This window comes from Melospiza georgiana, chromosome 5 (assembly GCF_028018845.1).
Source record: "Melospiza georgiana isolate bMelGeo1 chromosome 5, bMelGeo1.pri, whole genome shotgun sequence".
NCBI classification, from domain to species: domain Eukaryota; kingdom Metazoa; phylum Chordata; class Aves; order Passeriformes; family Passerellidae; genus Melospiza; species Melospiza georgiana.
In genome coordinates, this window is record NC_080434.1 from 62,999,556 (window position 1) to 63,025,136 (window position 25,581).

The 25,581-nt window shown below is 41.0% G+C and overlaps 1 protein-coding gene across 1 annotated transcript in view; it reads right to left on the reverse strand.

The window, feature by feature from the left end:
• DHX15 (DEAH-box helicase 15) overlaps positions 1 to 21,469 on the reverse strand; it is a 45,365-nt gene extending 23,896 nt beyond the window's left edge. Inside the window, exons 1-5 of the mRNA XM_058025347.1 lie at positions 21,298 to 21,469; positions 15,375 to 15,723; positions 10,488 to 10,681; positions 9,212 to 9,371; positions 8,618 to 8,836 (exon numbers count right to left, since the gene is read on the reverse strand). Coding sequence (XP_057881330.1) covers positions 8,618 to 8,836; positions 9,212 to 9,371; positions 10,488 to 10,681; positions 15,375 to 15,723; positions 21,298 to 21,365 — 990 coding nt within the window. The 5' untranslated portion in view covers positions 21,366 to 21,469. The remainder of the gene's footprint in view (positions 1 to 8,617; positions 8,837 to 9,211; positions 9,372 to 10,487; positions 10,682 to 15,374; positions 15,724 to 21,297) is intronic.
• Between the last annotated feature and the right edge of the window lie 4,112 nt (positions 21,470 to 25,581).

Sequence of the window (25,581 nt, forward strand, 5' to 3'; positions counted from 1 at the left end):
GAGACACACTGACCAACTATTGATCCTCCATCTCAACCAGAGGGGAGAAGAAAGTCATGACAAAAAGCAACAGTAGACAAAGGCAGAAATATTTACTACAACATTCTCTGAGAAAAGAGGAGATACCTCCCTTACCACATTCACTAGCCTGAAGCCAAAGTGATACTTTAAACCCTAAAGCAAATGCACAGAATTGGTAATCTAAAGGCTCTGTAAACTGACTGGTCCAAACTGTGATTTGAAAGGCACAAGCAATCTCCATTTTAGAAATCATAAATTCAGGTAGATCTACACCAAATCTGGGTTGTTCACTTGTTTTTAAAGAGGCATTTAAATTCTCAGCACAAATGCATGGAGTATGTTTTAAAGAAGAACATGCAATACTTGCTCAGTATTAATCAGTGTATACAATTAATGTAAGCTTGGCAAAAGCCAATTCAGCATTGGATAAGCATTGGCATATCCAATTCAAGATTTTCTATCATTCTAACTGTATGGAGAACCACACAGAGATGATAACCAAAACTGGTATCCCCAAGTACACAAGATAAAAGGATTATGTGTAGCAGTAATAGTTTCCAAGTGTTTAGGATACCTTTGAATGTTCGAGATTTGTTTGCATCACAAGAAGATATCTAAATCCAGAAATATGATACATATAGTTGAAGGCACAATCCTATCTTTAATCCTTTAAAGATTCAGTAAGCCTAATTCAATCATCTCACTTTACTCAAGTATGAAAGGCTTCTTAAAAACAAACAAACCATACACCTTGAAATATTTGCACACCATCTACTCCAAACAAATTCATTATAAACCCCTTCCTGGAATAAAGATTATTGTAACAATCTGCACAGAAGAAGACATTTCTCAGGCAGAACAACAAGAAGGTAGAGTGAACTTGGATTGTATTTGGATTATGTCTGAAAAACTCCTCAAAGCCCTGAACTACTGAGTACCTGGGATAGTGGGTAAGGGGGTACAGGAAGCAGGAACAGACACAGGATAAAAGGACCCACACACAGACCCATGATGCCCAGTGCATCAGCACCAAGGACCTGCTTCAGAGGTAAAGAAGAGAACAGGCCTGACATACAAAAAGCATCAGACTTTCAGCAATGCTGAAGTTACAAGATTGATCCTAGTTCTTCACAAACAAGACTTCTTAGTACTAGTATTTGAGAAATACTTCTCAGTGAAATAATATTCAATGAACTTTTTCGCTGATGCACTCATGCTAAAAAAAAGTGACTACCAAAAGGTACAAAACAAGCAGCCACAAAAACAAAGATTACACTAGCATTTGCTCATTTTTCTCAAGCCACAAGTGTCACAACACATCTGTACTTCACAGAAGCCAGTAATCAGACTTGTCCCAGACAGTCATCTCAAGTACTTCAAAGCTTCCAGAAACTTCCTCTTGATCCCCTCAAAATAAATTTCCAATGCACAGGCAATACATACAGTTAAGCTGCAACACTGTGGAAACTAGAATCAAGCAGCAGTTAAGAACCCCTCAGTACTACACTGAACATTAACATGGAGTCCTCAACATTCTTCCACACCATCAGCTACTTCAGTGATTTTCCTCGGAAAAGCTTCCAAAACAACTACAATCAGTAAAGAGAATCTATTTCTTTTTACATGTACTAGTGATCAACAAGATAATGGTGTGGTGAAAAACAAAGTCACCTCAACATCCATGTGACAGTAAACAATTTTCATTTTGAATTTACAGCTAAGTAAAAATAGCTAAAAAAAAAAAACAAAACCATAATCTGGAAAATAATTTTATCATGATTATTATTATTGAATCAAATTTAACATCATTGAAATGGTGTTCCTTCCAACAAATCAGTGTGATAAAGACTGGGTCTATACAAAAACCTAAGCAGGCTGCTTTGTTTTCAAATATCTGATGAGCAACAGGCAATATTTAGAATATCCGTCAAATTAGGTGAATTTAATTCAGGAGTTTAAGTATCAATAAGCAGTTCTAAGACCCCAAAAATCTTCAGGATTTCAACTTCCATTTGTGCAAGACCTAAGTCTGTGTGGGAACCAATACTTAGCATTGTATTGTTTAGAAAACAAGGCAAGACCACGGTGCAGTTTCCCTTCAATTTATTAGTAACAGTAGTGCACCACAGCATGTGAAGCCTGTTAACAACACAAATGAGTCCTGAACTCTCAGAATGCCAGGGCTGAAACCCAGAGAACCATAAGTTTTCCTGTGGCTTAACTTCAAGAGTACCACTTACAGGACTAATGCTTACATCTTCACCCCACCACCATCTTAGTGGTACATACTAGTAAATACTTACCAGACTGAAAGCACAAACAGGACTTTGTTCATGTCCTGAACAAAGTATTACTAAGTAATATTCAGCAATACTCACTTTTTTCCTAAAGAAAATATAGCTTACAAAAGCCTTATTACTAAAAATCTTCCAGGTATGACTTTTAAAGACTGACTGCCAGCTCCTGGCTCCTCAGGCTCTGTGTCAAAACACATAGCAAAGAGAAACTCGGAAGTAATTGAAGCACAAACCAATACCTTATCAGCTGCCTCCAATAACACATTTCCACTGCTCTGTAGCATCTCACTACTTCAATACCTAACATACCCTGGCTCTGCATCAAAAACGAAGGATTTGAATGTATTATTAGCAGTTCATCTAAAAGGAGCTGTATAAAATTAATCACACAAGAGACTGATTTTGCCTATTATGCACATTACTTTTTTCTGCTGTTGAAAATGAAGTCTTTATTACATGTTCAAGCTGAATGCTCAGTAGAAATTCCCTTCCATTACTTTTCCTGATAACATTTTTGCAGTCAAAAGTAAGGTGTTCATACTGGAGACCATGAACAACAGAAAAATATTCTAGGAGCAGTTGCACATCTTACTGACTCAGTGCACCATGTCTTCAAGAAGCAAGTTTGTGCTGAAAAAAATTCGTGATTCTTACTAGCTCCATTCAATGGTAGGCAAAAAAAAAAACCAAAAAAACAAAAACCCAAACCCACAAACATCAAAAGAAACCCAGAATGACAAACAGCAATGCAGTTCACAGAATCACAGAACAAGTGAGGCTGGAAGGAACCTAAAGGATCATCTAATCCAACCTGTCTTGTCAAAAACACAGTCTAGGAAAGATGGCCCAACACCCTATGCAGCTGAATCCTACAGGTCCAACGTTGTGGAACCCACCACTTCCCCTGGGAGTTTATTCCAATGGTTGATTATTCCCACTCTGAAAAATTTTCCTCTTGTGTCTAATCAAAATCTCATCAGGATTAACTTTTATCTATTACCCTCATCTTCTCATGTGGGTGTGTGTAAAAAGGGAGCCTCCATGTATGTTGTAGCCACAGTTTAAATACTGGCTCATGATGAGCCTTCTTTTCCTAAGGCTGAACAAACCCAGCCCCCTCAGCATGTCCCACTCCTTTGAAAATATTTGTGGCCTCAAGTTACTGAGTTCCATTGCTCTTGCAAATCCAGCCCTTCTGTTTGTGTGCTAGACTCACCTGTGCTGCCATGGAGAAGGTACAGTGAAATTACAGTGACAGTAAACAGCAGTTACTGACTGAGGGACCATGAGTGACCCTAAGCCAAAGTGATTCCACTGCCAGCATGCACTCTAACTCAAGGCCAGAGTGGGCTGTGCAGCCACTGAACCTGCTGGCCAGGCTCCATTCAATCATAAGGGCAAAGCTGTATCCCATCTTCACAAAAACCCTTTCTACAAAAAGATGGTGACTGGTGATGTCATTTAAGCACATTCAATGGGACAATTAGAGCACTTGGCATGCAAAACAGAGTTCAATGACTTTGTAAACACAGTCCTTGGGAACGTTATTGCAGAACCCCTTTCTTCAGCTGATCCTGTATTTGGTACCCCCAAAGAATCTCATAGGATGAGCAAAACACCTTCCTCCTTTCAGCATTTGAACAAAATTAGTATTACTGCTCTTCTTTCAGTTCATGCTGCCCAACTCCCCAAATACTTCCTATCTGAATCTAAACAGGACAACTTGTGTTCACTCTTAGTACAGAGACTTCCTCTTAACCTCACCCAACCACTACCAACTGACACCAAAAGATAATCAATTTTTACTTCAATTAGCATATAAGAAAGTATCTGTTTTCTTTCAATTACAGAGTTCAACCAGTTTCACTGTGATGAAAATATTGTACCTTTAAAATAAATCCTCATTTATCAAGCTTTCTATCAAAAACATCAAAAATGTTTTGTAACTCTTTTCTAAACCACTAGTTTTACCAGTATCATTTTAAGCTCTTCTAGAATACTGAACTTCACAGCAACAATTTAAGTATATTTATCAACAATCAAGAACACTCCTGATCTGTACTTCACATCTCCAGATGCAGCTTAGATACTCTCTCATAAATGTATAACAATGCATTTGGCTTTATAAAAAAAGGGTGACAGTGGTATTTACAAATACAAGTGGTATTTGTAAATGCCCCTGTTACCAGAACATGTAGGACAGATCTATACTGTGGCTGTGTCACTATTTCTGTCTTTCCCACCCCACAAGTTTAATCTTTAAGTATGTTACACCTACTCTCGAATTACTGATCTTAATGGAGTGTAAAATCTAATACTGTTTTAGGAGAACTCCAGTAGAAAATAAACCAGTTGATCTGCAAGCTTAACAAATTTGTCTCTACACAACTAGACTACCAACCTTGTAATCCCAAAGACTGAGAACAAGTTTGACAACACCTATTGTCTAAGAAAGACATGTTGACTGAAATGTAATTATGCTTTTCTCTTGTTGAAATCCCTCTCAGTTTCCAATTTTGCCTGTGACTGATGACAGGCAAGCTAGCTCACAGCTGTCCAGGTGTGGTGGGTTGATGCTGGCTGTAAGCCAGACACCACCCAAGTCTCTTTATTGCCCCTCTGCAGCTGGATGGGGAGAGAAAATACAAGGGTTCATGAGCTGAGATAAAGACAGAGAGGTTACTCATCAAATACCACCACAGGCAGAACAGGCTCACATTAGAGATATTAACTGAATTTATTACTAACAAAATCACAGCATGATAATGAGAAGTAAAATAAAACTCTCAAAACACCTTCCCACCCCCAGCTCTACCTCCTGCCCAGCAGCACAGACAGGGAATTGGGGCTACGGTCAGTTCATCACAAGTATTTCTCTTGCTTCTCAGGAAGAGGAGCCCTTCTGCTCCAACATGAACCCCCCCCCCATGGGAGACAGCTCTCCATGAACTTCTCTGACACGAGCCCATCTCATGAGTACAGATCTCTGCCAGCTGCTGCAGCACAGGTCCAGGTCACTCTCCATGAGGTGAGTGACCAAATACAGAATGCTCCAAGAAGGGGCTCTGCTCTCCACATGGTCACAGCCTCCTGTCAGGTGGATTCTGCATCCTCATCCTCGATCTCCATGGGCTGCAGGGGCACAGCTGCTTCACCACAGGCTGCACAAGCTCCAGGAGAATCCCAGCTCTAGTGCCCAGAGCACCTCCTCCCCCTCCTTCTGCACTGACCTTGGTGTCTGCAGAATCGTTCCTCTCACATGTTCTCAACCTACTCTTCTCTGGCTGCAATTATAACTGCTCAATACAGACTGTGGGGTTTTTTTCCTTCTTAAAAATGTTATCACAGAGATAACCACCACTGGCTCAGCCTTCACCAGTGGCACATCCATCTTTGCAGCTGCCAGGGATTGACTCTGCTGGACATGGATGAAGCTTCTAGTAGCTTCTCAAAGAAGCCACCCTGCTACCAAAGCTTGGCCATGCAAGCCCAATATACCAGGTTATACCTTAGGTTATACCTTTTTTTGAACACTGGCAGTTAAACATGAACACTCTGTTCTGAAAAGTTCTTGATATACCGGGGGGAAGGGGGGGTGTTTGTTTTAAAAATGAGCTTTCCTCCTTACAAAGCTTGTAGGACAAGTCCTACTTCAAAATGTTCATTCCTAGTGTATTTTGCTTTTAAACATTCTCTCTTTTGTTACTAAGGGACTTAAAAGCAGTTCATACAATGTAATCATAGACTTTTGCTCCTTTCAGGATTCAAGAAGGAAATTTTTACTGAACACATACTTCTACACCATTAACAACAATTTTATCATCATCCAGTAGCAGGCTAATAAAATTAAGATTCCTTTAGTTTCTAAACACATTTAAGCTTCTTTTAATTTTCTGGGCATGACAACACTGAATCTTCCTCGCTTTCTCCAGGTTTCATCATCTTCTCTATGTCTTAACTAATCTGTACTAATTAACTGCTATCCATCTTAATTCCCATACAAAATTACTTCAAAATCATTTGGATGAGAAGACAGTAGCCAATAAGGAATCCCATTCTACCACAGGCCACTGCAATTACATCTAATTTTCAGCCTCTTAAACTCTTAAGTCACATTTGCACCATTTCAGCTAAAGCATGTTCCTTTGCCATAATTCAATTTAGCTGTGTATATGCACCTTTCTGACAAGAAAAACAAATAATCTTGCACTCTATTGATACTATTTAGAAGCATCTAAAATAACGTCAAAGTATTTCTGCCTAGCATACACCAATTTTAGTCTAGCTACTAAGCCTAATGAACTTAAAGCACATAGTGGCAATGGTACCTACAGCACACTTCCCTATTCTCAAGAGTACAGCAGGTCACACCACTTTAGATTCAACAGCGATACACACAGAGATTAGATTCTATTATGATGCTCAACAGAGGCCCCAAAATGTCATTAATCAAAAGGGTTAAAGTAGTTCTAGACTTCACTACAGAAGCTAAACCAGACTTGAATTTCATGCCAACCACCCAAACTAAGACTAGGTCCAGGCAGAGCCAACTCCAGTGCCCCTGGGTAGTGCCATCAACTGACACATGGACAACTCCAGGCTGCAGAGCACAGGGTGCTAGCTTACCAAGGCATGTTTTAAAGTGATCCAGTAATACAGTGTCAGATGCTTTTATGCTCAATTATGTACACTTACAAGCATGTACAGTGTGCAGCATTTTATTCAGAATTTGCTTATAATACATTATGTCCTGCAAATGAACCCTGTGAAAATCAAATAACCTGTTCACACAAAAGAACACTGTAGCACTGTAGCACTGGCAGGTCTGGAGTCTAGAGCCATTTGCCAAAGGAGGACACATCCCATGCCCTGCAGTGATGGTTTTAACAGTTATTTAGAGTAATACATAGCACGTGATGTAGCAAGCACAAAATTCATAAACCAGAAGGCCACGCATTTGTGCTTTGTGAAAGGCTGAAGACCAGCCTGACCCAGCATCTTGCTAGAAAAATAAAATCTGCTGAAACAGCAGGACAGCAGTGTTCCTTTCTCTTGCCACCAATTTTCACCCTTCTGCAACAGCTGTTTCACTAATTCACACATTTAAGTACCCAGCTAGTCTGAACTCAAGTTCAAACTAAAACCAAGCAGGTAGGTTTCTAAGCCACTATCACTGAAAGTAATTCTTCCTACCTGTACTTTAACTTACAGCAATACTCCTATCAAAGAAGGACGAATGTAAAAGTCAAGAGTATTTGCTTTCATAGTGACAGTCATTGCTTTGGTTTTTTAAGGGAGCTGACCTGCCAGAAGACACTTTAATCAAATGTCTTACAACTCATGCAAGAGGCAACACATCTTTATGGCTGGAAAGTCTACTCAAGAAACCAGGGTTCCTTTAGCATCACAAGTTACTTGTACCACATCCCCCCTTGGCATAGTTAAGGTTGTGTTTGCTTATAAGAAAGACATTGAGATGATCCACATCCCTTGAAAAATATTTCTTCAAGAGTACTAACTGAAAGAAGAATGAGTTGAAAAATGTTTTTGCTAGCTGCACTTCCCCTACTAAAAACACATTTAGGTTGACTGAGGCCAGCAACTTTTCAAAATGCCTACAGGTTTTTTAACCTCTTCTCCATCTCAGTTCACCAATATGGACACTAAAAAGAGCTTCAAAGAAAGACCAGGACTAAGAAAAAAAAAACCACCCCAGGTTATTTCAAGTAAAGTATTTAAAATTTCCAGAAAATCCCCATTTCCTGATGCAGTTTAGCTTAAGTGCTTGTATACAATACTCCTTTGCAGGGCATGGAGTCTATTTCTGAGACCTAACTCCCTGAACTTAAGGTACATAAAGTCTCCAGGCTAACACTGCAAGTTATTGATAAAAAACCAAAACCTGAACACTCTTATTAAAGCTACTACTAAAAGCTAAGCAGCAGAACCAAATGGTTATTCTTCAGATAAGTTGTACAATACATGCGAGCAGAATTATCTTTTCAATAAAAACCAAGGACGCTCTCAGGCACCCCAATCTTCGGAGCTCCCATCAGGACAAACCTAGGGTTCATTCTCTGGGTTTCTGCTTTTGAAGTACTTGAGATGATGAGCATTTTGATTTTAGAAATGCCTTGCATACCATTTACATTACAGGTATGTACAATGTCAAAGGACCTAAAGTGTATGGCAGGTAAACCTCAGGTTATTCAAACAATAAACTAGAAAAGGAAACTGTTTTAGTCTACACAAGTCACTTGAAGCAGTTTCTGCATGAAACAATGAACAGAAGAAAATACCTCTTGTCCAGTAAGAAAGAGTAAGAGATCTCCTTCTTCTTCTTCACACATGTGGATTTGTATCACTGTTCGAATGGCAGCCTCAAGGTAGTCCCTTTCAGGTTCTGGAGTATAGAATATCTCCACAGGATGGGTGCGACCCGGGATAGTTAGCAGAGGACAGTTATCAAAATAGATCTGAAACTTGCCAGCATCTAAAGTAGCGCTCATAACTATAACCTGCAGAGTTGGAGGACAAAAAGTTACTCAACATTTAGAACTTGTGACATGTTACACATGCAATGTGTAATTTTTAAAAAGTAAATTGCTGACTGTGACATACGAATGCTTTTATTACCTGAATACAGCACCCTTGTTATAAAGATTCAAAAAATTTTCAAGTCAAATACATAAGGTTAAGCTACAATTGTATTCTTTCTAGGAGCTTCCTCAATACAAAACAGGTTCAGAATTTCCTAGGGTTAGCCTTCTAATATACATTATCACAGATCAAAAAAACAGTAATAAAAATCAGCTAATGGTAAGCACACAAATACTTTATCCAGTATGACTGCAACTAGAACAGAGATGCTGTTGGACTTCATCATTACTGACCTTCAGATCAGATCTTTGTCTTACAACTTCCTTCAAAACTCCCATCAAGATATCCGTAGCCAGTGTTCTCTCATGGGCCTCATCAAGGATTATAACACCATAGCGCTCCAGCAAAGGATCGTTCATTGCTTCCCGAAGCAACATTCCATCAGTCATGTACCTGAACAAACACAAACCACTCCAACTCACACTCTGCTTGTCAGGCTGGATGCAGAATCCTCTTCCATATTCACTACATTGCTTGAACTAAGCTTTTAATCAACTTTTTAAATGTACTAACACCAGCAAACTACTTCCAGCACTGTAACATGCCCATTTCAAGTTTTTAAATAGAAATAGAGTATAAATGGAATCTGGGATTATGGGGGAAAGCTTAAAAGAAAAGGGGTGGGGGGAAGGGGAAACAAGGTTTAGTAACATTTACAATAGTTGTAGAGTATTACTGGCAGATATCCACACCTGAGCTCAAGAAACAGGCAAAGAAAGGGGAAAACACCATCTAAAATCCAAGATGTACTGTTTCTGCAATTGTTCTCCTTTTCTGTCTGCAGATCATCTGTTCACTTCTTGCTTTTCTGGTACTGTTACATTTTTTTCCACATTATCTTTATGCCCAGTCCTTTACCTACTTGTACGACCAAAGAGAAGTCACCTCTTGATAGAAAAGCATTGATCCTTGAACCACACTGATGTTTTTAACAGAGCATTCTGAATGTAATCCACAAATGATGTATTAAATGCACCGTTTCCTGGTAGCACAGGAATCTATAGCAGCTGACAAGTAAAACACTCCTGTGTGTCTCAGAGCCAGGTATAGGGCAGTTGTGAACCTTTGGAAAGTTCTCTTTATGGAAATAAGTTACTGAACTTCACCAGAAGTAGAGTAGAAGACACCACACATAAACCATCAGCTTAATGTACAACAAAGAGAAACTGCCATGTTGAAGGGCTTTATTATGAATAGCACCTTAAGAATAAAACATTTATTCAGATCACCTCCTTTTTTATGGATAATTTAAAATTAATTTCTATAGGGTGCAGTGCTTTCTTTAGGAGGAATGAGTAATTTCCAACTCTTTTCATGCCTCACACCTCTCATTTCTCTCAGCTCATGCTACAGCTCCCATGTCTCTTTCCCACTCAGACAAAAGCACCAATCCACAGAATCACTCCCTTATTAGTCCTTTCATAACTTTGCTCTCATCCTTCACTACCCTGTTGTTCCCCCACCTCCAAGAAAGCCGTTACACCTTTACCTGACAGCTGTCACACTTACTTCAGGATGGTTTTAGCACTGCTGCAATCCTCAAAGCGAATGGAGTAGCCAACCTCCTGGCCCAGCATGACGTCCATCTCGTCGGCCACGCGCTGTGCCACGCTCATGGCAGCCACCCGCCGCGGCTGCGTACACGCCACTCCCCTCTTGGGGCCCGGCAGCGAGCGCATGTAGTCAACGCACCACTGAGGGATCTGCACCAACAAATTCAGGCATCAACACACTTCAAATGGTCACACACAATCTGGCATCTTTATACTGAACTCTAAGTCAGTTAGAATTCCACAGAGACGTCAACTGCACACGCAAAACCAGGCAAAGCAGGAGAGACTGGACCAGAAATAGGCTAGTTAGTTGGATTCAGCGCCACTAAATAAGGCATACTCTTGTTGTATGCACATATCTATCTGTGAAGTTATCAAGGAAACACATAGGTTCAAGGTACATTTTACCCACGTTAGATCAATACCTTTTACAGGTACTTGGCAGCAGCCAACATGCTCCAGAGCAACCAAAATTAGCCCTAACACACACAAGATTTGAGATCAGTAGCACAATTAAAGTTCTAAGTAAGTAAAATGTATTTTGTGTCTTGAAAAAGTAATGCTTATTAATATGTTTAAGTAAAAATAATTATTTTAGTAATAAAGAATTGTCTTAGCCAGTAAGTGCAACAAATAAAATGAACAGACAATTATGTTCATTAAGTTTAATACTGTTCTTTGGAAATTTCATCAACCAGATATAAAACCCCTATGCTTTCCTTCCTGTGTTAGCACTCCTTTTATTTGCCAGTCTGTAGTTTTCTGCTCCTATTAGGAATCTGGAAACAGTAAGAATCATCCAAAATAAGATTTATTCAGAATTCCTATAGTCAGTAACAGTTTGAGGGAGATTATTCTCAACATGTTCTCAGTGTGACACTTTGTGAGAAGACATCTCCAGGCCAAACTAGTTCCAAGCCTACAGACCAAAAAACCCACCTGATCTTAGTAATTACTTTCCAAGGATTCTTAAAAGCACAAAGAGGAAAAGAAAACATACCCTTTATACATGGAATTCCAATGAGGAATAAGAGAGAAAGCAGTATAGTTTAAACCAGGAGAATGTCAGTTCTTCATTATTACATTTTCATAGCAAAATGGACATAAGTAAACAGTAAGACATAACCAGAAGCAGATCAGTGTAGCCTTAAGCATTTTTTAGTGAAGAATATACTTCCACTATAAATACAGGAATAAAGCAAACAGAATCAAAATATGACAGGAGCCTACTAGACTGCTGTGAAGAACTCAAATTTCTGAAAATCCTATTCAAAACTAGAACTAATAGCAGTTCTTGAACACTAATAGCAGCAACATGAAACCTATCTTGTAACATATACATGCCTCCCCAGCTTCCCAAGTCACTAGTAACAGCTCAACTAAGTGTATTAGTATACGTAAGTATATTAGGTGAAGCTTTTTGACTTAAAACAGAGGAAGTCCTGAAATAAATTTTGAACCAACAGGTCTGCCAGGCCACTGCAGCATGAAATAAAACCAATTTAAAACTGATTTTCCAGTAAGCAACAAAACCTTCAGCAGTGGTGTCAAATGAAAGAAAAGGGCTCCACAGACTTCCCTGTGCTAAGCTGATACAGACAAGCACCCAAAGACTTTTCCTGTCCAGCTTTCAAAGACACACAAATACTGGGAAAAAGGACTATGCCATACTGCATTTTTTACTTCACTCATGTCTGGGAATATACTCTCATTTGGTTATTATGAAACCCAGGCTAAAGTTAATCTCACTGACAGAAAAAAACCCACCCTATACCATCATCAAAATCCCAGACTTTCTGCATAAAAAGGTCATTTTATCAGTATCAAAAGCAGGAGGAATGGCTTTAGCACCATTTCACCTCAAGGACTCTCTCAAGTAAGATTTTCAAGTATGACTTCCATAAACATGAGGAGGTAGTGATTACACACAGTGGCTTCTAAGATCGAGGATAAATGGACTAAGGGTTGTTAAACACTACTTCAAAGCCAAAGGAACCTCATCATTCTAAGGAATGCATAGCAAGAGACAGAAGAGCACTGCCCTTTCTGGCTTTTTTGAGCCTCTCCAACAGCTTGAAAACTTCCTCAGTTAAAAGTTACAGGGTAGAATTCTCTGAATTTTTCATTATTTGAGAACCTGTATCAGTTCTCCTGCACACTAAAGGACAAGGATTAAGCTATATTCCACATCACCCTTTTTCTGCACTTCGTCAAAAAGCCCTGCTAAAGAAGTGGCATCACTTATGTTACACCAATACACAAAGGAGATGCCACTCTACCATTGTCTTTACCAGAGTGAAATTATACCAGAACCACATATTATCCCAGATTTAAGAGTGAATGCTGCAATTACAGGAAGGAATTACCCCTTCCTAAGAGAAATCTGGCACACCTATTCCACCACTGCGCCTGCTTGCAGTGCGTTTAGAAAAACCACTTAACTTCAAAGGTTAAGTTTAAATCACCAATCAAAGTACTGCAAACACTAAAGAACTGAAAATTAATGCCTTGGCTTCCAATATACTTCTTCAGTGCTTTGGGGTTTAAGTATATGTAAAACAAGTGAGAAAAGTGTCTCCATTTTTCCAATGTCTGAGCCAAGCATTTCCAAGCCTGGGTGTTCCACACAACTAATGGGAAAACATGCACATAATCACAGAATCACAAAATGGTTTCAGGTGGAAGGAATCTTAAAGATCATCTGGTTTCAACCATCCTGCAATGGCCAAGGATGCCATCCACCAGACCAGCCTGCTACAAGCCTCATCCAACCTGGCCTTAAACACCTGCAGGGATGAGGCACTCCCCAACTTCTCCAGGAACCTGTTCTGCCATTCTACCACTCTGACACTGAACAATTAATAACACCTAATGTAAATCTCCCCTCTCTCAGTTTAAGAGTCATTTCTCCTTGACCTACCCCTATCTGCCCATGTAAAAAGTCACTCTCCATGTTTTTCTAAGTCCTCTTCAGGTACTGAAAGGCCACAATGAGGCCTCCCTGGAGCCTTCTCTTCTCCAGGCTGAACAATCCCAACTCTCTCAACCTGTCTAAATAGGAGAGGCGCAGGGGATCAGGGAAGGGACTTGAAAGGCAGCAGCTCAATATCAAAAACATATTTACTACTGTATAGCCTTCTATTATCACAATGAAAGAAGATATTAATTTTGGAAATAATATTTTTCAAATATTGCTTGCTTTTATTTGTATAAGGGTGACATTAACAGCTTATGTACACCTGCAGTTCGAGCATTAAAGGATTTCTTAACTGCAGAAAAGTATTAATCTTGCTCAGATTGATGAATTTAAGAAAAACAATCATCCCCCAACAGGTTTTAGGACAGCAATTGACCACAAAAATGATGTGACACTACCATATGCAAAATGAAGTTTTCATTAAGTGGCAGCAGGACAATTTTTAGTGGTATGTCCCTAGAGACACTGTCAATTGTTTAAAAATGTATCTGCAACTTCACAGAGCAAATTCAGAGGAAGCAGGGAAGCTTCCAAGACAGCTTACATGCTTCTGGTAGCTTAAATCCCATTTTTAGGAAAGATGTGTAACATTACTTAAACCCTTTCAGAAACTAAGGTTGAAGTAGTAAGATAATGCAGGAAAAGCTTCATGCCTGAGGAATGACATTGATACAACCTTCAGATCTTTAAATTTTCAGATCACAACAAGTAATATTGTTTTCATAAATGTAAGCACCATTTTTAACATAATATTTGGGCTACTGCATCTTCTAAATCACTACATAATCAAACCTTTCTGAAGAATTCTATACAGACCTGGTCCTGGCTTATACAGTTAAAAAAATATAGATAATATCATAATACTACCTGCTAACATAACACTGGTTCCTAGAATGTGCAGCAAGGTCCTGTAACTTTAGATAGTTTAGGCACAGCTATAAAAGATATTAAATATACTATGTCCTTCACATTTTCTCAACATCCAAAATTGTATGACCAAAAGTTTACGACTTAAAGCTAGCTATAATCCATTTTAAAAAGTCTAAAATATTCTTCTGGTTTTATTTTCTGCCTAGGTGAAAGGATTTTCAGATTACACAACAAAATCTCTTTTCCATTAGTTTTCAACACAGACTTTAAACAGCAAACTAGAGGATAGTTTTGAACAAGTTTGCCCTGCTATAAATACCCAGGTGTTCCTTGTATATTAGATATTCCCTGTTCACTGGTCCTCAAAATTTTTCTTAAGGCTTAAGGAGGCTCTGCACATCTGTTATCACTGCTTTTGGTGCTGAGGAAGACTTTTAAAACCATCAGTCTACTAAAAAAAAAAAAAAGAAAAAAAGTGATTTTCAACTGCAGCACTAAAAAGCTTTACAACCTCTGAGAGGTTTCAGCACCAAAGAACACAAGACTCCACCTTTCAAGTTTGAGCACCACTAAAAGCTAATCAGGTGTCAGAACTGTATCTGACACTTCAATTCCTTTTATCTGTAGCAGTAGGTTTCATAAAACATAAACAAGTTCATACTTTGTAGCTGCCATCTACACAGACAGCTAAATAAATTATTTGGAGCCACCACTTCAGTTTGTGGATTAGTACACATCTGTCCCACCATTAAAGCTCTATCTTCCTCTAAACCTACCAATTATAAAGCTCAGTGGAAGCAGGGGCCTGGAAACAGTACTGGATTTTTGAAGTGGAAGAAGCTGCAAAATTCTCCTCACCTTTTGCACTCATTAAGCAAATGTAACATTCATCACGTTAGTTTTGCTCACAGTTTGTGAAGTATTCTTACACAAATTATTTCTCACACACAACCACGACCTTTAAAAAAATGCAGTATCATATAGATTTGAACTCACCTGTGTTGTTTTACCAGACCCAGTCTCTCCAACCAGCACAAACGACTGGTGCCTAACCAAAATATCCGTAAATCTTTCCTTATATTCCCAGACAGGAAGCTGTAGCCTTTTTTTCAGGATATCATAATATCGTGGGGTATGTGGCAGATTTGTGAAAGGGTTAATACTGTGTGGAATCATTGCTGGCTTTATGGCTGGTAACCCAGCAGATGCATAGTAGGTGGAGTTGGATGCAGGGCGCAGATCTTTCTCCTTGTCCCTCTCCCTGTCACGATCTCGGTCTCTGTCGCGGTCCCTGTCCCGGTCCTTGGAACGGTCATCCCGGTCCCTGTCCCGCTCCCGATCTTTCCTAAAGCGGGGCAAGAGCACAGCAGAAAATGAGACACTTGAATATTTCAGTGCAGAGGAGGAATTTTAATACAAAGCAACGCTAAAGGTGCCCAACCCCAATCTTCAAAGTCTTGTAGGCAGCCACCTGTGAGGATAAGCACCAAGCGGCAACAGCAGTACACAGGATGCATCCTCAACATTAGACACAGCTACACTTATTGTACCCAAACACAGCAACAGCTCCTCTCATTACAGGCAAGACTGAATAAAGCTATCACATGGAGAGATGAATGTTTTAACTCCCTTCATATCTCATGATTATAAAGAATCAGCTGTGCAGTGTAGTTATCTCACCTCTCCCCATCCTTACTTGCTGCTGCAGAAAAATAAGATAGTAGTGTTTTTGCCTATCCACCAAAGGAATTATACCCATCCAAAAAACTAACTCAAGATAATAAGCAATAACTGCAATAATGGAAGCAAAGTTTGCTTTCATTATTCCACAATTACTCTGCAGCTTTATTTTTGTTTCAAGTCTTACACAAAATTCTGACTTCATCAACTTTGGTTGTTGAGTCTGGAACTTAAGACTTAAACCCAGCTACTACAGTTCACAGAATCAGAATAATCTAGGTTGGAAATGACCCTTAAGACCATGGAGTTCAACTGTTAACCCAACACTATCAAGCTGCACAGTATCTTCTCCAGTATCACCTCCTACCACACACCTGAACAGCCCTTATGTATTTGCATTTGTTCCAAATATTAAGTAGAAAAATTCACTGCATGTGCAAAAGAAAAACAATATTCTCAAACTCTGACCTAAGTCTTTTTGAGAGTTTCTGATTCTGCAAGTCCATGTACTTGTTCCTGCACATAATCCCCCTCTTCCTACAAACACACTTACAAAAGAATCCTTAGTTTGACCCCAAAACTATTTTATTAAAAACTCCTAATCAGGACTTTGAAACAAGCCCTGCTTCACAAAAACAATCAATTTCATTTTAAACTAGATCAAGTTAAAAAGATTAGTGGCATCTTTGCCTGCAAAACGGAAGGCATCCTCAGCTTTGTCTCTTTTCGTACATTAACTGAAATCCCATCAAAAAGGCAAAACAAACTAAGTCAACACCAGCTTTATAGTAAGTGCACACAAAAACATGTCTAGGATATGTTAATCAAAAAACAAAACCTCGCCCTCCTTCTTCACCAACACTCAGGCAGATCTAGAGACTATGTCCAAAGAAAACTCTTGCCAACACTCCTCTCCACAGCTTTTTTGTTTTGAACATGCATTTGGCACTCAAATGTAACTACTAAAATAATACTAAATTCTGAGCTATAGAGAAGATGCAGTAATCAAAATTATATTAGCACTGATTCTATAAATTTTAATTTAAATGTGCTGTGCTTTGGAAACAACCACCACTACTCTTCTTGTACAAATGAATGTAATGTATGCAGCTTTTTTTTTTCTCAGTACTCTAGCTTTAACATCACTTCTAACACAGTCAAATACTGTACAAGCTGTAAAATGCCAGGCAGGTACTGCAGAAGCCAACAGGTTCATATTCTCCACAAGGAAGTCACCCCTAGGAACTAGGCTCCACTATGCTGCTCAGAAAGGTCTAGGAGCCCAAGAGCATTCATCAGACAGCAACAAAGCTCTGGGCTTGGCTGAGGAGCTGTTCACCTTCCACACAGCTACAGGTACCAGGACACACAAGTGCATGGGCAGACAGCAACATCACCGGCAGGAAAAAGAAATAAAGGGGTAAAAGTAATTCAAGAATGGTAAAGCCAGGGTAAAATTCAACAACACACTTCACTATAGGCAGAATAAGTCACACTACTCATGTGCAGGTTGGGATTTTTACAGTATTCTTTTGTATATGTATGTTTCTGAAGGAAACATATCCTTCACTGGTATCCAGTTAAAGTGCAAATAAACCACACAATAAAATCTATTCCACAACCATTTACCTAAACAGCATCATGTCAGCAGCTTCTGCATGACACACCACCAAGTGTAGCTACCCACATGCTTCAGCGCCCTGAGGCAGCCCTAGAGCTAAAATGAACAGATCCCCAATGCTGCCCACCCTTCCCAGGTGTCAGCACAAGCATTCCACCAGCCTTGTGAAGAGCCAATCTTCCCACCTGCACTCATTTTAACTCAGATCAGGATCTCTGATCCGGCCTCCTAAACACTCCCTTGTAGCACTTATTTTCTGTGTTGGTAGCTACTAGCATGGGCTTAAAACAAAAATACCTCACGGTCAAAAAGTGAATTAAGTGGACTACAAACACAGTCCATCATGGAAAGTGCCATTAATCCTCCATTTCTCAGTTTATCCTCTGAACTCTTACAGCTTTTATACTGTACAAACAGAAGGAAAACCTACCAAGCTCTATGTACACTTGAGAAGTAAAACTATTTATGTGTTAATGGAGTTGAGAGTCTATTTCTTTTTTCAAAAAGCAGAAGAGAAGTGGGGCAACCAGATCCTACCACAGAAACAACACAACATACAACATGCCCTCAAACTCACTCTCTAACACAATTATCCAGCAGCACTGTCTGTCCCTGAACGGTTTACCAGTCTTCCATTATTACTGAAGCTCAGCAGACACACTCCCTTGGTCAGCAAGGAAAAAGAACAATGACAGTTATGCTGCCATATTAATATCCTTAACTTTCCAAAAATGTGGCTTGGCAGTTCTTTACTTATAAACTGCCACATTTTAGCTGCTTTTTCATTATTGCACAGAGAAAACAGAACTCAAACAGGAAAATTTACACTAAAATAATAATTTAATCACATTTGTCTTACACTTGAAACCTGTAACAGCCTTCATGATCAGAAGGGGGCTGGGATTTTTTGCTCTGCTTCTAAGGGCAAGTCTGGTCTGCTACTTGCTTTCACTTCCTTACATTCACACACATATGAACATGCACAGATGAACAAAAGAAGCACTACAGCAATCACTAAACAAGCATGCTTTTTTGATTAGAAATCATATAAGAAAAAAAAGGACTCAAGGTAAACACTGATCATCACAGTGAAAGCTTAAGCCCATGTAGGAGATCATTAGCATTCTTCCCCACTACTAAACGCAGCAATATTTGATGCAAAAAAGGCAATACAGCTAAAGGAATTTCTGTTCTATACACAAGTCAACCAAATTCAATTAGTCTGAATTATACATCCCACTAAATCACTAACTCTGATGTTACACAACTCAAATATATTTGAAAAGAAACTAACATATTTTAAAATAGTATGTATGGAATTCACAGAAACTGTAACCAAAAATCTTCCATACAATTTCTACTTTTCCAAAATGTTTTTTACTTCATAGACAATATTTCAAGCCTGGAAGAAAGCAGATGTCATGCAGATGTTTAAGGTTACACCAACAATGACAAACACGTTGGCCAAGCAGAGCTCATGTGGCACTGCTGCCATGTAGAGCTACTAACACAGGCCTCCACTAAAGAGGAACTGAGAAATCTGGGTTCACCTGAAGTAAGTTTCATATTTTGTCAGGTAGTTCAGCTTGGATGCAAGTTCTGAATGTGAAGTGGGAACCATGCAAGGAGCTGATCCAGTTTAATCCAGCTCCAGAAGCTCCTGAACTGCAGAAGGGCTCTCTCAGCACACACAAGGCAGGTACACACACGCTTTTAACAAGACTCCACACATCCTCCTTGCGGCCTTGCATAAGCTGCAAAACCAAACTACTCAAAAATAAACCAACCACGTAACATTAGCACGACTTGTGCTACATGAATTAAGACAGGAGGTCATCTAAGAAAAAGCCATGCTCAGTAATTATGCTTATAGTGAGTTTTTTTCTCAGTTCTATACCACTTAATGCTTTTACCAGCAGAGGAGAGAACAAAGAAGGGGCACAAAACCAACACTTGCACAGTTTTTAGGTGCCATAAAGGTCAATGTCTTCTCGTTTAACACCGGTGGGAACTCTCTGCAGTGCGTACAATATGGTAGGAATAAGAGTGCAGAATAACTTTCATGATAAGTAAAAACAACGACAAAGCCACACCAGAACTATAAAACCCACCAACACACGAACAAGGAAATACTGACCTGTGATTATCTTTACAACCAGCTGGAACAGTTGTACCACATTTAAATAACGCCCCGTTTTGACATAACCACTTGATAATTCTACAAAAGCCTCTACGTACAGAAAAACCGTGTATGTACAGCATTTCTGTACACTCAGAAGAATTATTTCAGTCTCTGGGACAGCCTACAAAAATGCTTTAACTAACACAAATAGCTCGATATATTTTTAAAAACGTGATTATGATGATTCTACAGACAGGAAGTAAGAGTTGAATAATAAACGCTTGTTTTGTTTAGCTAAGAAAAATGAATCAAACTCTAGGGGCTAAAAACTGAAGGTGTACAAGCTTACCTTAAAAAGGCAAGTTTTGCAAAGGCTGTTTGTCAGTCAATATTAACTGCTACATTAGACTTAGAGTTATCCTAACCTTTGAGAACTGAAGGATTTCTCCTAGATAAATAGTCCAAAACAACGCTGATGGACTTAAGCAATTGTTTAATTCACGGAAGTCTCCTGCGCTCCATAAAGAAGGCCAAATAAACACTGCATTTCTTTGTACTCCTTCAAAACTTCAAAAATTTACTCTTAACAGCTGCCTGCCTTTCCTCCCCCTCCTGCGCCACTAGAGAAGAAAAGATTATGCGTAAAGAAAGCTCTAAAGTAACGCTGAATTTAAGGACAGCATCAGCGCATTGTCTTCCTGTAATTACATTAACCTCAACAAAAAATAGGCTGAAGCGTGAGCACCACAGTCCTAAAACTTCAACCTTCGTAAGACTAAGAAAAAAAATAAACACTCCCTTGCCCTCTACCTCAAACCACCATGGACTCTTACTTCAAGCCAAGCACACCACCGAGGGTGACCGGGTGAAAGCCGTTAACAAAGGAACAACGCTCCCACCAGCGCAGGCACTACTAACAGCACGGGATGCACCAACCTCGTGCTCACCTCTAGGCCCGCGTTTGCCAGACCTTTCAAGCTAAAGAATAGGTAAACAAATACAAAGGAAGAGGGGACAAGGAGTGGGAAGGGCGAACACAAATACGAAAGCGAAGCGCCGCAAACAAAGCGTGGCGTGGGGCCGCGGGCCCAGCAGCGCGCCCCCCCCCCCCAGCCACGGGCGCCCAGCCCAGCCCAGCCCCGTGCCCCGGCGGCCGGGCCGGCGCCTTCCTCCCTCCCTGCCTGCCAGCCTGCCCCCTCCCGGCGCCGCCGCACGAGGCTCTCCCTCCCTCCCTCCCGCCCGCTCCGCCGCCATCCGCCCCCCCGAGGGCCCGCCCGCCGGGCCAGGCCCAGCGCTCCGGAGAGCCGCGACACCTCGGGGCCTTCTCGGCCTCTCCCTGCCTCGCACGGCGGTCGCCCCGCGCCCCAGCGAGCTCCAGCCCCGGAAGGGCGGCCGGAGCCAGAGATGGGGCGCGGATGGAGCGGGAGCCGCCGCGATCCCCCCCCCCCCCCCCCACCCGCCCCGCCGCGGGCCGCGACGCCCGCGCCGCCCCTCACCCGTCGGTGGTGCGTTTCTTGCTGGAGCTGTAATCGTCGCCCAGATCGAGGCGGTGGCGCTTGGACATGGCGATGGCGGTCGGTCGGTCTGGCTGGCGCAAGGTCCGTCCGGGTGCGGCGGGCGCGCTGCGCTCCCTCCCCGAGCGGCGGCACGGCGAGGCACGGCCGACAAAATGGCGGCCGGAAGGAAGCGCCGGGAGCGCGCGAGGCGCTGGCGCGCGGGCCCGTTGGCCAAAGCCTCCCCTGGGCGCGAGCCCCGCCCGCCGCGCGCGCGCGCTCCCGCCGCGGCACGAGGTGGGGGGGACAGGGTCGGTGGATCACAGGGTCGGTGGATGACGGCGTCACCGGGCTGGGAAAGGGCCCTGAGATCATCCAGTGCAAGCGTCCGCCCAGCACTACCACCGTAACCACTCAGTCACATCACCCGGTGCCAGATCCACACACCTCGAACACCTCCGGGGATGGTGACTCCACCACCTCCCTGGGCCGCTTATTCCAGTGCCTGAGCACCCCCACACTGAAAGAGTTTTTCTGATATCTAATCTGAATCTCCCTCGTCTCAGCTTGAGTCGAAAACCTCCGGCCGGCTCGCTGCAGGCCCAGCAGGAGAGACCAGATCCCCCCTGGCTGCAGCCTCCCGTAGGAAGCCATGAGGCTCCCCCTGAGGCTCCTCAGGGCAGAAGAGCCCCAGCTCCCGGGGCCGTTCCTCACAAGACATGGCTTCCAGACCTTTCACAGGCCCTCTGCCCTTCTCTGGTCACGCTCCAGCACCTCACACAGTGCTCGCTCCCTATCCCTCCAGTCCTGCTCGAGGTTACGCCCTTTGCTCAGCTACTGCAATGAGCACAAGCTCCGGCTGCCTGTCTCTTGGAGCAAGGGTGCACTCACAAACATGAAAATAGTCAGGAGACATCACCTAGCAGCAGTGACCTGCTCCACAAGTACAGCCAGCTCAGCAAGTGGGGCTTTGTCCGTAGTTTCCAGTTCCAAAGATTTGTTGTAATTACTTCAATATAGTTATTCAAATATTTAATGTAGACAAATCTATAGGTTATTTTCTCTAATAGAAGAACATTTCTCTCCCTAGTTTTAGATAACATAACAAAATGGCACACACAGCTCTACTGGAGTTCTAGATGTTAGTGTAATAAAAGTAAGATTTTTCTTCTTAGAGTTATCAACCAAAATAAATATTTCTGGAAACTGGAGTTTGAACTTTTCCTGTGAATCTGGAAGTAATTTTTAAAGTTATACTACAAAAAAACATTGGAATATCTATGTCAGAGTTTTCCAGAGGATAAACAATACAGAGTAATTCTCTCTATCCTAAATATCAAACTTACTTATTATGCTGTGGTAGTGTACACAGAGCTGCATTGGCTGAATGCAGGTAAGGGAAGACTTTCTGCATATCTTTCCAAGTGAGTTTTAAATTATGTCTATATTAAACAAAAGCAAGTGTACATTGAAATAGAGTACTTGAATAGGACACATTTAAGAGGGGAAAAAATAGTGGCTAGGTCTCCCTGGAAAGTGGGAAGAATGGGAAGAATATAAAAGCATTACATGCATTAGTTGGGATGAGGAGCTAGTGCTGGGAGGTTCTGAGAAGGCTGCAAGGGTGCAACAATAGGAGCATGGAGAGCTCTGCAGCTCTGTTTCAGGTCTTTATTTCCTCTCCCTGTGCACACCAGCATAAATATACTTATGGTCTTGCTCTAGCTTACCCTATGGTCAATATCAGGGAATTTTCTTCTTTAGGAGGTAAGAAAAAAGCAGGTGTCTCAGCTGGTATGAATCTGAGGCTACAGCTCAGCAACAAATGCAGAAAAGAGGGGAAGAAGATTGTGTGCTAGATGGGGTGAACAACTACTTATGTGCTATGCCCCAGGCATATCCCACAAACCAGTTCACTCTGTTAACAATTGTTAGCTTCCCAAACTTCTCAACTCATCCTCCATGCAACTGTGCTTTGAGCTATCTGACTGCATAATAACTGATCTGGTCCCACCCCAAAGGGTTTACAACATAAGAACTTCCTCCTGAAAGCACACACATGCCTTGTTTTGCTAATGCAAATAATCCTTTTAACTTCAAAGGGATTAACAAGGAAGGAGTAGCAAAACTAAGCATGTAGGTAAGTGTTTGCAGGATCACTGCCTAAATATAAGATGAGACAAGAGAAAAAAAAGACTGGTAAGCACAAATTGACATAATGGCAAAGTGATAAGCATTAGTCAAAAGCCTAAAGGATGAAAGCAATATGTAAAATAGGGCACATTTAAGCATATTTTCTGCCTTTTCAAATGCATTTGTTAAGAAAGAGGTTTTTGTTTCCTCCCCAAGGTCTTTTATATCCATCAATAGAAGTAAAAATCTTGGGTTACTGAAACAGAGCCCATTCGTATGAGCTTGCATCTAACTATCCAGTCTTCTACCCTCTGTTTCTTGCTGCAGCATGATGGGAGGTGCAGGTTGGAGACAGAGATGACACACACTCAGATGGTCCTTGTGACAAACCGCCTCGAGTTTATCCCACAGCTCGTTTAGAGGAGCTCCAATTTCCCTGGCTTACACATGTCATTCAGTGAGGTCTTAGCACCATGCAGCTCTCTGGCCAATGATACATCTGCATTTTGGGCTGAATGAGATTGGCTGAGGGTTCCTGTGTAGATTTGATTCCAACCTATCCTTGCCCACCCAGGGACTGTAATGCTACATCCTACCCTAGTTTTAAAATCACTGCTATCAAAACCCTGTTAGTCAACTTTCAGTGAATATTTCTTTACATTTGGCATGGGCATATTTATTATGCTGTTGAAAGGAGCATTATGGGGCATATTTATTATGGGGTTGAAAGGAGCATTAACACTTAAAACTGAAACAATGGCTCAGGGGAATAGCATCATGTCTATTTTTTTCCTGATTGTGCATTGCCTTCTCTCTTAAAGGATAAGCATGGGCCTCAGACCAGCTGTGATTCAGAGACCCTGGAACCTGGGTGGTGTGAGGTTTCTGACAAAGAAGTCTAGAGTCACAGTGTTACAGTTTAGGTTATTATTGCCTGAGGCTAATTGCTTCACCCCTTTCTAGAGATTACAGAGTCTGTAAAGCGCATGAGATCTATCCAGTCCAGCTTCTTAGGCAAAACTCACCTTCTTCACTGGCTTAAGCTCTAACAGGGGATGGTGAAGAGAAACCACAAACCTCTGTTGCAATGGAAGCCATAATACTGAGCAGAGTGTTAAGACAGACAGCTAAGAAAGGTTAAATCTTCTGAAAGTTGTGTGTTAGAGCTCTAAAACCTGTGTAGTATGTATTTCTTTTGTGATATGGCTAGTAGAGGACCCTAAATTAGAGCCTAAGTATGCTCCCAATGCCATGGACACACTTGTGCTGCCACTTTTTTTTTTTTAATAATTTTCTTTCTAAAAACACATGTAACTCCTAATTTTTAATAGATATACAAAACATTATATTTTAAAAAATCCTGCAAAAATTTAAACATTAAAATTAAATTCTTATGATAATTAGTATTGCAATCACAAAATCTCATGTATGTATATAAAATTGGGTAATACCCCTAGAAAATCATCCAGGAGTCTTAAATGCAAATGTGACAAGCTCTCATTCTATCCTCCCCCACCAAGCCCATGTGAATAAATGGATATTATCCTCGTGTTCTGTCATATCATCAGGGAAAGAATCCTTGAGACAAGAACCCACAATCAGAGCATGTTTAAAAAGTCAGACTTCCACATCGTTCAAATTAAAAATATGAAGCTGAATACATCAACTGATCTCAATTTCTGCAGTGAAGAAAAGAGGCAGCTTCTCTATAATTACAGAAGCTAAACTTTGCAACACTTCAAGTATATATAAATCAGGACTGAATTGCTCTGGGAAGTGAGCTGTAGGAAGACAGCATGGCAACAGCACTATTGCAGTGACAGCAAACTTTATCAGCCATACAGACACACTTCTGAATTTTGTGAGTGGTTATTACACATTATCCCATATAGAACACACCACTGTGACTGAATCTGCAGGTCAGGAATGTCTGAATAATTTCAGTAAAGTTTCATAAAGAAGAAGAAAGATAAAGAGAGGAAGATAAAGATTGCAGCCTTTGTATTACTAGAACATTAACTAAAGTAAAAAATCAGTTTTTAAAACAAGCCCCATTCTGTAGAAGGAAACATATTGTAGACAACCAGCTGCTATTCTGAGCCCCTCAGTCAACTTTTAAGACCTTATGATCACCTTTAATCCCCTCACAGAAAC